General features: G+C 39.6%; 1 protein-coding gene across 5 annotated transcripts in view; it reads left to right on the forward strand.

Annotated features, from left to right (window-relative positions):
- sema4ba (sema domain, immunoglobulin domain (Ig), transmembrane domain (TM) and short cytoplasmic domain, (semaphorin) 4Ba) overlaps positions 1–13,957 on the forward strand; it is a 64,364-nt gene extending 50,407 nt beyond the window's left edge. For all 5 annotated transcript variants that reach the window (XM_056387078.1, XM_056387077.1, XM_056387080.1 and 2 more), the window contains 13 exons: positions 1,996–2,156; positions 2,366–2,428; positions 3,183–3,281; positions 3,733–3,844; positions 4,059–4,175; positions 4,460–4,617; positions 7,497–7,678; positions 8,372–8,522; positions 8,868–9,078; positions 9,192–9,307; positions 9,730–9,887; positions 10,027–10,118; positions 10,332–13,957. In XM_056387078.1, coding sequence (XP_056243053.1) covers positions 1,996–2,156; positions 2,366–2,428; positions 3,183–3,281; positions 3,733–3,844; positions 4,059–4,175; positions 4,460–4,617; positions 7,497–7,678; positions 8,372–8,522; positions 8,868–9,078; positions 9,192–9,307; positions 9,730–9,887; positions 10,027–10,118; positions 10,332–11,104 — 2,393 coding nt within the window. In that variant the 3' untranslated portion in view covers positions 11,105–13,957. The remainder of the gene's footprint in view (positions 1–1,995; positions 2,157–2,365; positions 2,429–3,182; positions 3,282–3,732; positions 3,845–4,058; positions 4,176–4,459; positions 4,618–7,496; positions 7,679–8,371; positions 8,523–8,867; positions 9,079–9,191; positions 9,308–9,729; positions 9,888–10,026; positions 10,119–10,331) is intronic.
- Positions 13,958–14,189: the final 232 nt, after the last annotated feature.

Raw genomic sequence — 14,189 nt, forward strand, 5'->3', positions numbered from 1 at the left:
CCTTATTCTATCTGGACTGGATTAGTTTTATGCAGGGAAGTGCCATAATTGTAACTATTACCACCAGCACCTGTGGTTTTAATCCAGTATGAATCTGCCGTTCCTGTGATTCCTATGAGTCTAGAAAGTGAAAATACAGTAACATCATGAAGTCAACGGAAATAGTAAAACTCAACTGAGTTTGGCTTAATATTATAGTGCATCATATGTTTAAGACATAAGAGAGAAGACACTTCATTTATCATTGTAGGCATACAATGAAATTATGTTTGGTGCCTCTAAGCGATTAAATAAAAATAAAATATGCTAGATGGATATACTACAGCACAAAATACGATAAATAACTGACACAAGTTACGTAGCAATATAAAAGATAAATTGCCAAAAAAATGGTGAATTGTCGAGGTAGTGACCTGTATATTTATACATATTTATAAATATGTATGAATATGTTTTTGTGAGCTGGAAGATTAGAAGTGAGACTGTGGCCTTTATATATATTTTTTGTTTGTTTGTTTTCTCACCCCATATTTTAATTTTTATATAATATAAATGAGGTTCAGCATGACACACTGGGTCCACGTCAGAGTTCAGTTTCATTTTGGAGATAACCATTGGTAACTTTTTATTGAATGAAGTGATTTTAATTTTGTTATGTTTGCCATAAATGTGGCATTTTGCTAACAAAAACATTTTATGTTCCATTGGTGTCTGTGTGAAAAGGATTGTTCCATTAAGATATCACAGTTTAAATTGGGATATACTAAATTAATGATTAAATTAGCCAAACCTATTCAGTTTGAGATATTGAGAGCCGGGTGGTGCTGTTCTTTTGTTTTTTGTTTTCAGAGTCGAGAAGAGGGTCCAAAAAAAATATGATTAACTCTTTTTTATAAAACTTTTTTTTAACAAGTGAAACAAACATTTTCATATGGTCACTTAGAGGAGTAATTTCTTAATAAATCACACAGAACATTCCTCGACTAACGTGAAATCGCATCATTGACAAAAACAATATTAGAGCGCCTTCCTCAATAAAATAAATAGTCTGTTATTTTTTCCCTCGTTCGTCACATTACAGGGGCAAAGGTCGTGTTTCAGAGCTTCAGTCACTTCAGGTTTCCATCAGCTCCCTGCTTCTGTTTATGCTGGCATGCAATTAAGGCAAGTCGTTCAAGCTGGGCCGGCAGCGAATACCTCCAGGCTGCTGCAAATCTGAGATACACACAGGCCTTCAAAACAGTGATTAGGAGAGTTGATGATTTAACCCTTGGCTTCAGTCAGGAGGTGTTAATGTGGCTGGAACAAAGCCATTCACTCGCCTTTTGTAGAAATATGAAGAACTTTCTCTTTCTGTTTCTCCTCTCCTTCTTTGTCTCTCTCTGATAAGGAGCTGGATTAGGAAGCTTGAAGTTAAACACACGCACAGGGAAACGTAGACCGACTGATTTAGTTTTTTTCCAGGTGCATCAAACATTACATGAGGCCCAGATCCTTAGTTGTGCTGTAGATCTCCTGTAGTAGCCCTACAAAGTCCAATAACAGAGTGAGACTGTATGCTGTCTAATACAGTCAGGAAAAAATACTTTACAAATGCTTGTACATAAGTAGATCATATGTCAGTGAAGACAATTTATGCATACTTTTCTTTTCTTACTATGAAATTTAAATTCAAGTCATGGAGTTTCATTAGCATTAAAACACAAAATGCTCCTGGGCTGTGTAGTTGTCATAAACTTGGTGGGGCTTGTCAGGAGTTACACATTGTGCGATTGTGTCTAATTAAGACATCCACACAATATCTGTAGAGTACGTCAAATGTTGTGACCACAAACAAAAATTAATTTGCATTTTCAGGTGCCTTAATGCATTTTCATGTCTTCAGCAACTTGTAATGCTTTTTAACAGACATAACATCCTGAATCTTCAAGCTGAGCACAACTAATGCACAAATTACATCTTTTGTCTCTTCTGTTTGTGTCTGTTTCTGTCCAGATGCGAAGGAGAGGACAACCAGGAGTTTCTCAGTCGGCGGAGTCTTAAACTACACCTCTGTCCTCCTCAGTAAAGAAGACAACATGCTGTATGTTGGTGCTCGGGAGGTTCTCTTCGCTCTCAACCTCTCCGACATCAGTGCAGTAACGCTCCAAAGAAATGTAAGAGCCAGTGTGCAGGCGTCTTTAAACTGCAGTACCATATACATATAGTACGCTGTATTAATATGAATGTAGTTATAATAGGATCCCAGAGGTTCAATATGAATATAGTTATAAATATGATACGACCCCAGAAGTCCAATGTGAATATAACAAACCTCTCTGTATTAAACCGACAGTTTGAGTTTGACAGTGTTTCTCTCCTGCAGCTCACATGGAAAACTCCAGAGAGGAAGAGAGATGAGTGCAGTTTCAAAGGCAAAGACCTACAGGTCAGTCAACTGCTGGTTTAAAATCTCAAGTAGCTGAACTCCGATGGCTCAGACAGTATTTACACGACTGCAGGTTTGCTTTTTGTGGTTAAGTTGACCATTGTTACATGGCACTTTGGAAACAAACCCAGGGCAGCACCCTGGTAAATTTCCTGTCAAGTTATAACGTTCCATCCCACAACAATGGATTTTCCCTTCCTTTCAAACAAACTTTTCCTCTGTTACACTCTTTCTTTTTGTCCGCCTGCTCCACTACTGCTTTTATATGTAAACATACAGGCCTAGAACCTTGTGAATTTATTGTAACTTATTCTTTCGGAGGGAACAGATTAGCAGAAGGGAATCTGTGTGTGTTTTGAATATTGAAAATGATCTCAAAATTACTGTGTGAAAAAATGGCATAAAATTTTTATAATATACATATAATTTGATAATACAATTTGCAATGCAAGCACACAGTTTCACAAGATGTTGTGTTTTGTTAAGTACTTGACTGGACTGTGGTGAAGTCTGCAGATCATTTTTGTTTTCTTTGCATTTTTGTCTTCACTTTTAATAAGCTTCTGTAAACTGCTGTGCCTTGAGACAGGAAGGAAAATAACTTGGATGAATGAATAAAAAAAAAAAATCAGTGTATTGTTTGGTGTAAATTGATACTGTATATCCTTGTATGTAAGTAGCTGTAAATAAAATGAAGTGGGTAAATTGATTTTCAGCCTTTTTAATGAAATTCTTGTGTTCATTTCTAATACAGACGGATTGCTTCAACTACATCAAGATTTTACTGCGTATGAACAACACTCATCTGTATGTTTGTGGGACGTACGCCTTCAGCCCCATCTGTGCTTACATAGTAAGTGTTTATACGAAACCGTCACATCTGTTGCACTGAGCAGCTATGTGGAGCCCGATCATACCTGTGGAAGACATTTTACATGGTGTTTATTTATTAGGTTCTAGGGGAAGAGCATGCTGCTTCCTGCCTCTCAGCTCACTTAGCAGTCTGGCTGAGCTCCTGCTCAGCTAGATACAATATATATCCATTATTTTATTATGTCCTGTGCTGAAGGGAAATGGATCGAAATATTTAATGCTTGTAATCAGATTATATCAGAATCGATCCAGTCTTCAATCCTTTTCTCCAAATCCTTTAAAGCCTTTTAAAGCAATTCATAACAAACATACAGGGACGAGCTGTGCGTCAACTTAAACCAAAGACTGACTGACCACCTTTTTACTGTGGGACAGATGAACAGAGCAGGTCACAGCTCTGCTTTTCAACTAATGTGGTGTGTTTTCTACAGAACACCACAGACTTCTCCCTCGTCAAGAGTGACACCGGTGAGATTGTTACAGAGGATGGACGAAGCCGCTGCCCGTTCAACCCTGAATACAAGTCCACGGCCATCATGGCTGGTAGGTCTGAGTAAAGCTGTCAGCTGTCAGTAAAGCCGAGCTTTGTTTAAACGCTTTGATTTATAGAAAAGTCAGTGAAGTTACCAGATACAGGTGGTCGATATCAAAACAAATTGGGGCACAACCTCTGGATTTCATTACTGCGTATGACGCAGAAGCCCATTCCCTTGTGGTAAACACTGTGATTATACTGGTCTTCTTCTCTGCGTTGCAGATGGAGAGCTGTATTCCGGTACAGTCAGTAATTTCCAAGGAAATGAACCCATCATTTACAAGAGTCTAGGCCAAGGATCTGCTTTAAAAACAGAAAACTCACTCAACTGGCTTCAAGGTACAGTCCTGTAGCTTTTCATTATATCTTCTTATAAGAAAAATCCCATATATCATAATATCCCATAAATGACATTCTCAAAGTGTTGCTGTATGAGAAATCTTGAATTTGACACAAATGGAGATTAATGGAATGGAAAGTGTTTACCTGCAATCTAGTCCCTGTTGGAACTGGATTTTCCATTCAGTGCGTTGATGTCAGAGGGAATAGGGACACCTGTCCCTGGATGCCAGAATTGCATATGCTGTAGGTTGACAGTATTGTTCACGTTGCTTTTCTTTCAGACCCGGCCTTTGTTGGTTCTGCCTACATACAGGAGAGCCTGCCCGAGGGCAACCTAGTGGGCGATGACGATAAGATTTACTTCTTCTTCAGTGAAGCAGGAAAGGAGTTTGATTTCTTTGACAACACCATTGTGTCACGCATTGCTCGCGTGTGTAAGGTGAGTGATGCTTGAAAGCAGACGGTCCATCTTAAGGGGTCTTTTTACCCTTGAGCTACACCTCCTGTCTCCCCCCCTCCCATCACTATAGGAATCTATCAGATAAGGAGGGGGGGGGGGGGGGGTTGTGTGTTTGTGCATTTCACGTGTTTGTGTTCAGTACATGCTCCTATACAGCCAGGCTCCTGAAAGCTTCTTACAGCTTTAATACAACTAGCGTAGCTCACAGTCCTTCTGGGCAGTGATGCAGGATCTCTTGTTACAGAAAAACATTCCTCTTGCATGTTTCCCTCTGTTTGATTCTTTTTCTCCAGATCCTCTCCTCCCTCTTTTCTTATCATGTTTCACCAAATATTTGTGCTCAGACTGGACTCAGTAGCCAACTCGAAATGGCTTAGGATTACTATAGCACAAGATCCATGTGCAGAAATGGATTATCACCTGCAGAAGTACTTGAGGCCCTTTAAGCTAAAGTGCAGACCTCACACAGTATTTGTTCATATTTTTTAGGGTCTTATCTGCTCTGTAAACATCATCGAGATCATGAACTAGTTCTGCAGATCAGACCGCTGCTTGTCTCTGTGAAAACAATCATGTTTATCATCGTCCAAGGAGAATGAAAACTACTACTTGGCAGGTTGACGTCCACCTCAGAGAAAACATGAAAAGTTACAGCTCTTTTTTGTCCACAAAAAAGAGCTGTAACTTTTGTCGTATTTCTTGTTCTTTGAGACCATGACCATTTTTTTTTTGCTCATTATGGCTGATCACCTGAGCACCTGCACAGAGAGCTTCCTTATTTTCAGCTGTAATCTGTCCCCTGGTGTGTGTCCTGATAGTCATTATGCTGTCATACAAAGACACCATCTACAGTATGTGCATTAGATTTAAATCCCCAAGGTGGTACCATAGAAAGCCCAGCTGTGAATCAAAGGCCTGTTCACAGTCAGACACTGCCCCGTGGCTTATATTTTCTTCATCTTCATGCAGTTATCCACTCAGTGTTTCCATATATCCAATTTAAAAAATCATTCCAGTTAACATAGTTATATAAATATTGACTCATGTGGCATGTTGTTGAGGGGTTTTGTGCTCATTGTAACTATCCTGCTGCAGATTAGACCCATAAGGAAATGAGTAATAATGTGCCAGTTTTTGGGAGTTGGCTTCCCAAACTAAAGTAAAACAAAAAGTATTTAAAAAGTGTAAAATGTAAAAAATTAAAAAAAAAAAAAGCTTTAAAATGAGGCCAATTCTTAGAAGATAGATGGTGTCACTTCCTTTTAAGTAATACTGTGTAGTGATTCCTGTTCAAATAAATTATCAGTCCTATCCCTGTGTCTCTTAATCCCCTGTTTGACTGCAGTCCCCCTCCTTGTTTATTCAGGTGTTTAGTACACAGGTTCCACATCATCGAGCCTAACTATGGAATGATAAACAATGTTTTTGCTTGAAACAAACAAAACAAAGCATGTTCTCATTTGCCGGATTGTTCGGTTTCCCAGAAATAAGCCATTACTGCCCTGCATGTTCATAGCATTTTGAACAGCCTTTTGAACAATAGATGCTTTTACAAGGGATTAATGAATGGGATGCATTTGCTTCAATTATTCAGAAGTCAGTTTAAGCACAGAGTGGCATTAAATTATAAAACTAGGTTCAGCCAGGAGGAGCAGGGAATATACTGCATGTTGCTCATTATCTGCCTGGGTTACTACAATAAGTAATTGCTTCTGAAGCTCAGTATTGGTCATGTGCCATTTCCCTTCCCATCTAGTCCTGCCATTTCCTCTGATTAATGTAATACTAAAGTGGATTCAATTGAAGCTTCATGTTAAAGGGTTTCATGTAGTTTAGATCATTTAGTATTTCTCTTTGGTCCTCTGCTCTGCACATTTTGAAAACTGCTTATTTCCCCCAACAGCCAACTTTCATCTCTGTTAGATCTGTGCCTTTGAGAAAATTGGAATAATTGATACCATGAACCGAATGTAAACACACACCGAGTGGTTGGTGCAGAAGATCATCCTCCCTTTAAATCCCAGGTCTTTTCACAAAACCAAAATAAGCTCCTCGTTGTGGGTGATGTAGGTACAACATTTAGTCACCTTTCTCAGGCCTGTAACTCCCCGTAGATTGTTTCACACTCATACATTACATACTATAAATCACCTTCACCCTGAGGTTTAAAGATGGAGGTTCTCCCAAAATGAGTCTGCATGCCAAGGAAGTCCTGTGCCACTCACATCACTTTGAAGGCTAGTGCCAAAGGCGTCGAATCACAGCAGTAGTGTCAGTGAAGAGGGATTGTCAGGGGGGCAATGTATCTTTTTCTTTTTCATTTAAAAAGCATTTGTCCTCCTCAAAGCCCTGAGTGTTTTTTTTTTTTTTTTCATCTAAGCCAGTTGTGATGATGTGTATTGTTTTCATGACCTAGAAATCTGTTGCCTCGGGGTATATCTGTGTTGAGGCTACAACTGATTTTGCTCAGCATGGTTTTACCATAGGAGGTTAATGCTTTTTAATTGCATCAATTCAAACAGCTTCCCTGTTGGGCTCAACTCTTTGTTGTTTTTACAAAGAAAGAGAAAGAAGGTAAATAAAGATGACACAATCATTTTCCTAAGATAATATAACATACAATATTACTGTATGTTATGGTATGTAGTGTATGCCATGACAGCGTACCATATGGCTGCACATTATTATTTCATGCGTTTTATAAGCCTGTCGGGTCCCATTAAATCACGTGTGTATCAAATTGTTTTTCAGAGGCATTGTCAACAGTCACCTCTGCAGACAGGTGTCAATCTTACATTCTTGCACTCTCTACTGGCCACACCTGGAAAGGCTTCAAAGCTGCATTATCTGTGTTGCAGGGTGACATGGGAGGCGAGAGAGTTCTGCAGAAGAAATGGACTACTTTCCTGAAGGCTCAGCTCTTGTGCTCTCTGCCTGATGATGGTTTCCCCTTCAACATAATCCAAGACATATTTGTGCTGACACCCAGCCCCGAGGACTGGAAGAACACTGTGTTTTATGGAGTCTTCACATCTCAGTGGTGAGGACAAACTTTCGCTCTTTTAATTAACACATCACCAAACAAACGTAGTCATACTTTCAGATATATTGTGCAGATGTGGCAAACACGAGGATTAAAAATCTCTCTTTATCTGAGGTATGTGTTTAAAAAAAAAAATATATATATATTACATTACACATTTTAAAGCCGATTCTGATGTTTTTTAGACTAAATGTATTCAAAATTGCCTTTTTTTAGGCTAAAAACAAAAAATAAAAAGGATTTCATATTCTCCACAACAATAATCTACCTTACAGTGTTAATGAAGGCTTTTACATTGATGATGCAGGGAGATACAATTTGCTGAAAGCATTTTAAACACTTCAATTAATATATATATATTCTGATTATTTATTTATTAATTTATCCATTTATCATATGGTTCCTGGCTTATTAAAATTTCTTTGGTGGAAGAGCTTCTTCTGGAGGAATTTGGACTTTTATTTTGACAGGGATGGTGTACAAAAACACCAGTCTCAAACGAGAGAAGAAGCCAGTCCTTTGCCAGTTAAACATGAATGCAGTATTTACAAAATCATTCAGTCTCTGTATAGAGTTGCTTATGCTTTCGATGTAAAACATCCCCTCTATAAGACAGATAAGACAGCTGTCTTCGAGATTATACATCTGAAACAGTAAGTGTTTTTGAGATGCTTGTCTGTGTCTTTTAAGGTACAAGGGCGCTTCAGGAAGCTCTGCAGTGTGTTCCTTCACTATGGACCAGGTGGAAAAAGCGTTCAGCGGGCGATACCGAGAGGTCAACAGAGAGACCCAGCAGTGGTACACATACAACCATCCTGTCCCAGAGCCTCGGCCCGGAGCGGTGAGTACCTGCCTGCTGCCCTCTGCTGGAGAACCTATACACACATACATGTCAGTACTGAGCAGCATGTCATGTCAGCTGCATCAGGGGTTTCATACATGCCTGTCTGCTCATCAGTCACGTCCTCAATCTTGACTGGCGATCAAGGCTTGAGCAGATAACTATCAAGCTGGCGTCAGTGGCCTCCTCTCCTACCTTCTGATTTCTACCAAACTACTGTTGCTTTCATTTCCTGGCAGGCTTATCACAGTTGAATCATAGAAAAATGTAAAATAAGAAAAATAAGTCATTCTCCAATGTAAGTGAAAATATGTAACAATGTGACTTGTTATGTTGCCTCCACAGTGTATCACAAATGCTGCCAGAGAGCAGGGCATCTCCTCCTCCCTGCACATGCCGGACAAGGTGCTGAATTTTGTCAAAGACCACTTCTTAATGGACAGCGTGATCCGCAGCCAGCCTCTCCTGTTGAAACGTAACGTCCGCTACACCCAGATCGCTGTCCATCGAGTGCTGGTGGCACAAAAGGCCTATAATGTGCTCTTCATTGGCACAGGTAAAGGATTCCACACCAACATTCACAATCACACAAAAACACATTCATCTACCCGTTTGTATCAGCTTGTGTTATCCGTAAACATTCATGAAGTCATATTGTGTCTTTTCTAGATGATGGAAGACTTCATAAAGCCATTAACGTCAACAACAAGATGCACATCATTGAGGAAATGGTCCTCTTCCGTGATTCCCAACCAGTGCAGCACATTGAGCTGGATACTGAAAAGGTATAGTGGAGTGCTGAGAGAGAAAACAAGCCCAGTTTGTTTTACAGAGCTTTCCCATGGTGTGAACTAATAACAAGCTCGGTAAAGGCATTTATGGGCAGTTTAGAGATTCCATGAGCCACGAAAAGTCACAGCCTAAAGCAGACCTCATGTTCATGGAGCTAATTACATGCAACTTTCTCTCAGGGGATCTGGTAACAGTTGGGGTTTTAACAGTTGGAGTTTTACACTTCCTGAATCTTGGCATGTCTTTTCATAGATCTGTACTTTAGGGCAAAAAAAAAGTGGTTTTAAAGAAAAGCTAGGTGTATTGTATTTAGATCACGGTCAGACAAGGAAAATGCTGGATGAAAATAGTAACCCACTAACTATATTTGGGGCACTTCCTTCCCGTCCCCTGCTTTGTCATCTCTCCTCCACAGGGTCAGCTTTATATTTCCTCGTTCTCTGAACTGGTGGAGGTCCCAGTAGCTAACTGCACTAATTATCAGAGCTGCGGGGAGTGCATCCTCTCCAGGGATCCTTACTGTGCCTGGAATGGACGGCAGTGTGTGGATGTCAGACAGGCTTCAATAAGGAAGTATGTATCCCTCTGCACAAGCGTCTACAAACATGTCTGTAGCTAAAGCTTTTAGAGAGACCTTTCTAATGATATCTGAATACAAGGTGATAAGAAACTGCATTTGCCTACACTTTCTGAAGAAATGGATGTGTTTCAGAGCGTGGCAGCAGGATGTAGATGAGGCAGACACATCAGCTATTTGCAACAAGACAGTGCCAAGCCCACGTCTTGCTAAACCTCAGCCCACACGTAAGTGAACTCCTCTTCTCTAGTCAGTCAGAGATTTAGAGTGCAGCATTCTGCACTGGATTTTTCCATTTTCTGTACTTCAATTTGAGTCTTGATTACAACTGCGTTAATTGTGTCAAACCAATATTATTATGACTTCTGCAGCAGATAAGTCAGTGCAGCTTTTTTCATGTATCTGACTCAATCTGTTTCTCTCCTTTTATCGTTCCACAGGGATGTCTTCATGCCAGGTGATCATTATCCCAGCCAACACGTTCAAAGTACTGCCTTGCAAACTGCGGTCTAATCTGGCTGAAAGGAGGTGGGAGTTCAGTGAAAGCGCAGGTCACTTCCATTACCCCAGCCCAGAAGGGGGGCTGGTAGTGGTAGCTCAGGCTGACAGGCAAGAAACCTACGAGTGCTGGTCTGTGGAGGAAGGCTTCAGACAGCTGCTGGCAAACTACTGTGTGAGGGGCGAGGCCAAGCAGGAGAGCACCACACTGACAGGCCGTTCACGTACACCACAGATCTCCCAGGAGGAGTTTATCATCCTGCCAGGGAAGGCCCGCTCGCCGCAGATCAACACTAAGACCTACTGGAATGAGCTGATCGTGGTCTGCTCCCTCCTGGTGTTTTCCCTGGTGGTCTTCTCTCTGTTTGTGGTTTATAGGAACCGTGACCACATGAAGTCCATGCTCAAGGAGGGAGAGTGCCCCAACATGCAGCAGAAGAAGCCCAGAATAGTGGGGAAACCGGCTGAGAACTTGCCGCTCAACGGCAACACAGTCACAGCATCGGTGTCAGATCACAAAGGCTACCAGACCCTTAACGACAACTACATCTGCAGCACTCCACCGCACGAGTGCTCGTCGCCCGACAACAGCAAGAGCTTCTCAGAGTCGGAGAAGAGGCCTCTGAACTTGAAAGAGAGCCGCGTAGAGATTTCTCCTACATGCCCACGGCCACGAGTCAGACTGGGCTCTGAGATTAAAGACTCTATAGTGTGAGACTGGCTTCATGTTACGTGGAGTGACTAATTTTAAACTGACAGGAAAGAGTGCACTTGCTGAGAAAGACAAAACCCTATAAGAGGGGAAACTGAGGAACATCAGACTCTTCATGGAGAGACATTTCATTACACAGATTTTGCACTTTCTTTTTTTTTTTTGTTCTGTTCCTGTGGCCCATATACATTTCATTTTATTTTCCTATCACCCCTCCACTCCCCTCCTTCCCTCCCCTTATTCAAGTGTATTCAAAAGCACACTGAAGAAGTTCCAGTTTGCCTTCAGACTTGATGCTTTCACATATGGCTCACAGGAATGTAACAAGCGTAGAGGTGGCATCGCAACCATGATTCAGCGTCTGAATTTCACAGCATTGCCGCTCAGTCCGTCCATATAATCTACAGGTGATGCTTTGAAAGGCAGAGTGATATTCAGATATGTTCCCACTAACAGCTGACACAGCGTTTGCTGGTTTATTTTCATTGTCATCTGGTAAGAGCCTACCCTTCGCTGAGGCTATGCACTATGTACTGTACTGTAGCAAGGTAAACACTCGCACCAGAATATACACTAACAAGTCAGTGGCAGGCAAGAGAAATGGGAAAAAAAAAAAAAAAAGCTCCCCTGTCACAGTTTCTAAGATAACCTGTGTGCATTGACACAAGTATACTCATTGTTTAGGCTGAAAAAAATAACACAGCAACAGAGAAAGAATTCAGAGAAGAAGAGTCTGCTACGACATTGAGAAGGTTTGATCAAAAAGAGACCATTAATTGTGAACGTGAAAGAAGACACAAACAAGGAATCACCTCAGTGGAAATGTTGCAGAAACCCTTACCACCTCAACCATCACACACCAAAAAAAAAAAAAGAAAGATTATATGGTCATAACTGACTCAAATGTGCTTTTTAAGTATTGGTATTATTAGTGGATACAAATATTTCTTTCACCAAATGTGATAAAGGGAAAAAGCTCATTCCAGGTATTATCATGCTGTTCTTCGTGAGATAGGCAGTCTATGCAAAGCAAATAATGTGAAGTGGGGTAAACACCAAGAAAACCTCACCTCGAGACTGAGTAAGCACAAAGGTGTTGGCACTGTTAATGACTTTAGGATCAGTGGCACTGCAAACACACCCCCACACGCACACGCGCACACACACACACACATACACACTCACTCTCATTACACTAACTTAAGTATGCAAGAGATTTTAGCCATTTTGGTGTACTTGTCGGAGGAAAGTAATGAAACTCTGAAAGGCTGGCATCACAAAAACAAATAAGAGACAAGGGTACAGTACAGTAATGTAAATCTCTGGCTGTTGATTTATTTCAACATGATAAATGATTATAAATATTTATTATGACTATGTGGCAAAATGTTTCTTTTAACAGAGAGACGTGTAGTCATCATAGTCATTTTTCAATGTTTTAAATATCTATCACTATTCTCAAAGGGAAATAATAATAAATATTTAAATACTACACCTATTCATAATCTGAGTTAAATAACACATCTGTATAGCCTCAACTTTAATATACATATTAATTGATGAGCGTTAATGAATGGAAGAAAATGCCCTCTGCTTGCTTAAATGGTTTTAAAGGCAACCATAAAAGCAATAACTTTCACTCTCATCTAATAATAAACATAACAATTGTGTGTTTTAATTATCTTGATTATCCATCTCCATATTCAGAGATACAGAATTATAAACCATATAATCCACCAAATTTATGAGTCAGATGTTAAAGTAACTTGAAAGCATTTTTCATAATTGTCATACAATATTATGTCTTACTTGAGTTTGGCTCTAGAATTGTAATGTGGCCAGCAAAATAAAAACTTCACAAAAATGCAGGAAGGCATACTGCTCGACTAGGAATGCATAGGATTTGCACATGATGTTGAAAAGCCTTAGTACAATGCAGGTTACGGTTTTGTTAAACAAATCTGCCTTGGGGAAAACGGATAATGCCTTCTGAAACAATAATCAAGAGATGTGCCTCTTGGGATAATAATCTAACCAGGTAGTAGTGCTGTAGAGTCAAATGCTACACTGTAGGTGTGACAGGACGGGCCATTGCTCAGAAACAGGAGTGAAAATAGTGAATACATGTAATTTAATACTGTCACCATTGTACAGTATGTTCTCATGAGGTGTTTATTCTATTTTTTGTTACGGTGGCTTCAACCACAGTCAGGGACTAAATTTTATTCTTAAATTGTAGCACATAAATAACCACTGGCTGATTTTGAAATATTAAATGATAAATAAGCATTAGTATTATGTTAAATTTCTTGTGAATGGCGCACACAGCAAATATGAATTTCAAAGACTGGTCGTCTATAATCAATCATGCAGTATGAAAGATTCATGCTTTGACTGTTATTGAAAACATAAACAAAGGGCAGCTTTTGGTGAAGTGGCTGTCATCAGAACAATATCAAATTTGCTAAGTGCAGAACAAATATAAAGTGGCAGTGATTTAGTAAAATATGTGCAGGTACTGAACATGCTTTTTGAAAACAAGCCTAATAATGCCACAGTGAAAGTATCGTCGTCTGCTCTCTCTTAATGAACCACTATAGTCAGGCCTTCTGTTTGTTGCAGTACAAGTTGCTCCGACTCTTGTCAACATGTATTGTAAAAATTCTAAGTAAAAAAAAAAGAAAAAGTTTTTATGTAAAAATGTTTTGTAAATTCAGCTGCCAATGTAAAAATATTGTGAATTGTATTTTTTTTTGTACAATACATCACTACTGTTTGTTTTTTGTTTTTCTTTTTTGTACTGTATATAAAAAGCACTTTATTTTAATTTTTCAAATAAAGATCAAATGGATAATTTTTTATTTGAATGGCTCATGATTTTATTAACTAAAACATTTCCTCTCAGCATGCTGTAGAGGAAGTTTTGGCTTATTTATGCAAGTGAATATTGGCCACAATGTTAAGATTTTTAGGTTTTTAATAATATTTTAAGATTCAGTTTTAACCTCTTAAGGGTGGGGTGAGAAACATACTGCAAACCCCGAAGAACAAAGAGGAGTGTCTGATAAAATCTCTCACATACACTACA

The sequence above is a fragment of the Seriola aureovittata genome, chromosome 10 (assembly GCF_021018895.1).
Source record: "Seriola aureovittata isolate HTS-2021-v1 ecotype China chromosome 10, ASM2101889v1, whole genome shotgun sequence".
NCBI classification, from domain to species: domain Eukaryota; kingdom Metazoa; phylum Chordata; class Actinopteri; order Carangiformes; family Carangidae; genus Seriola; species Seriola aureovittata.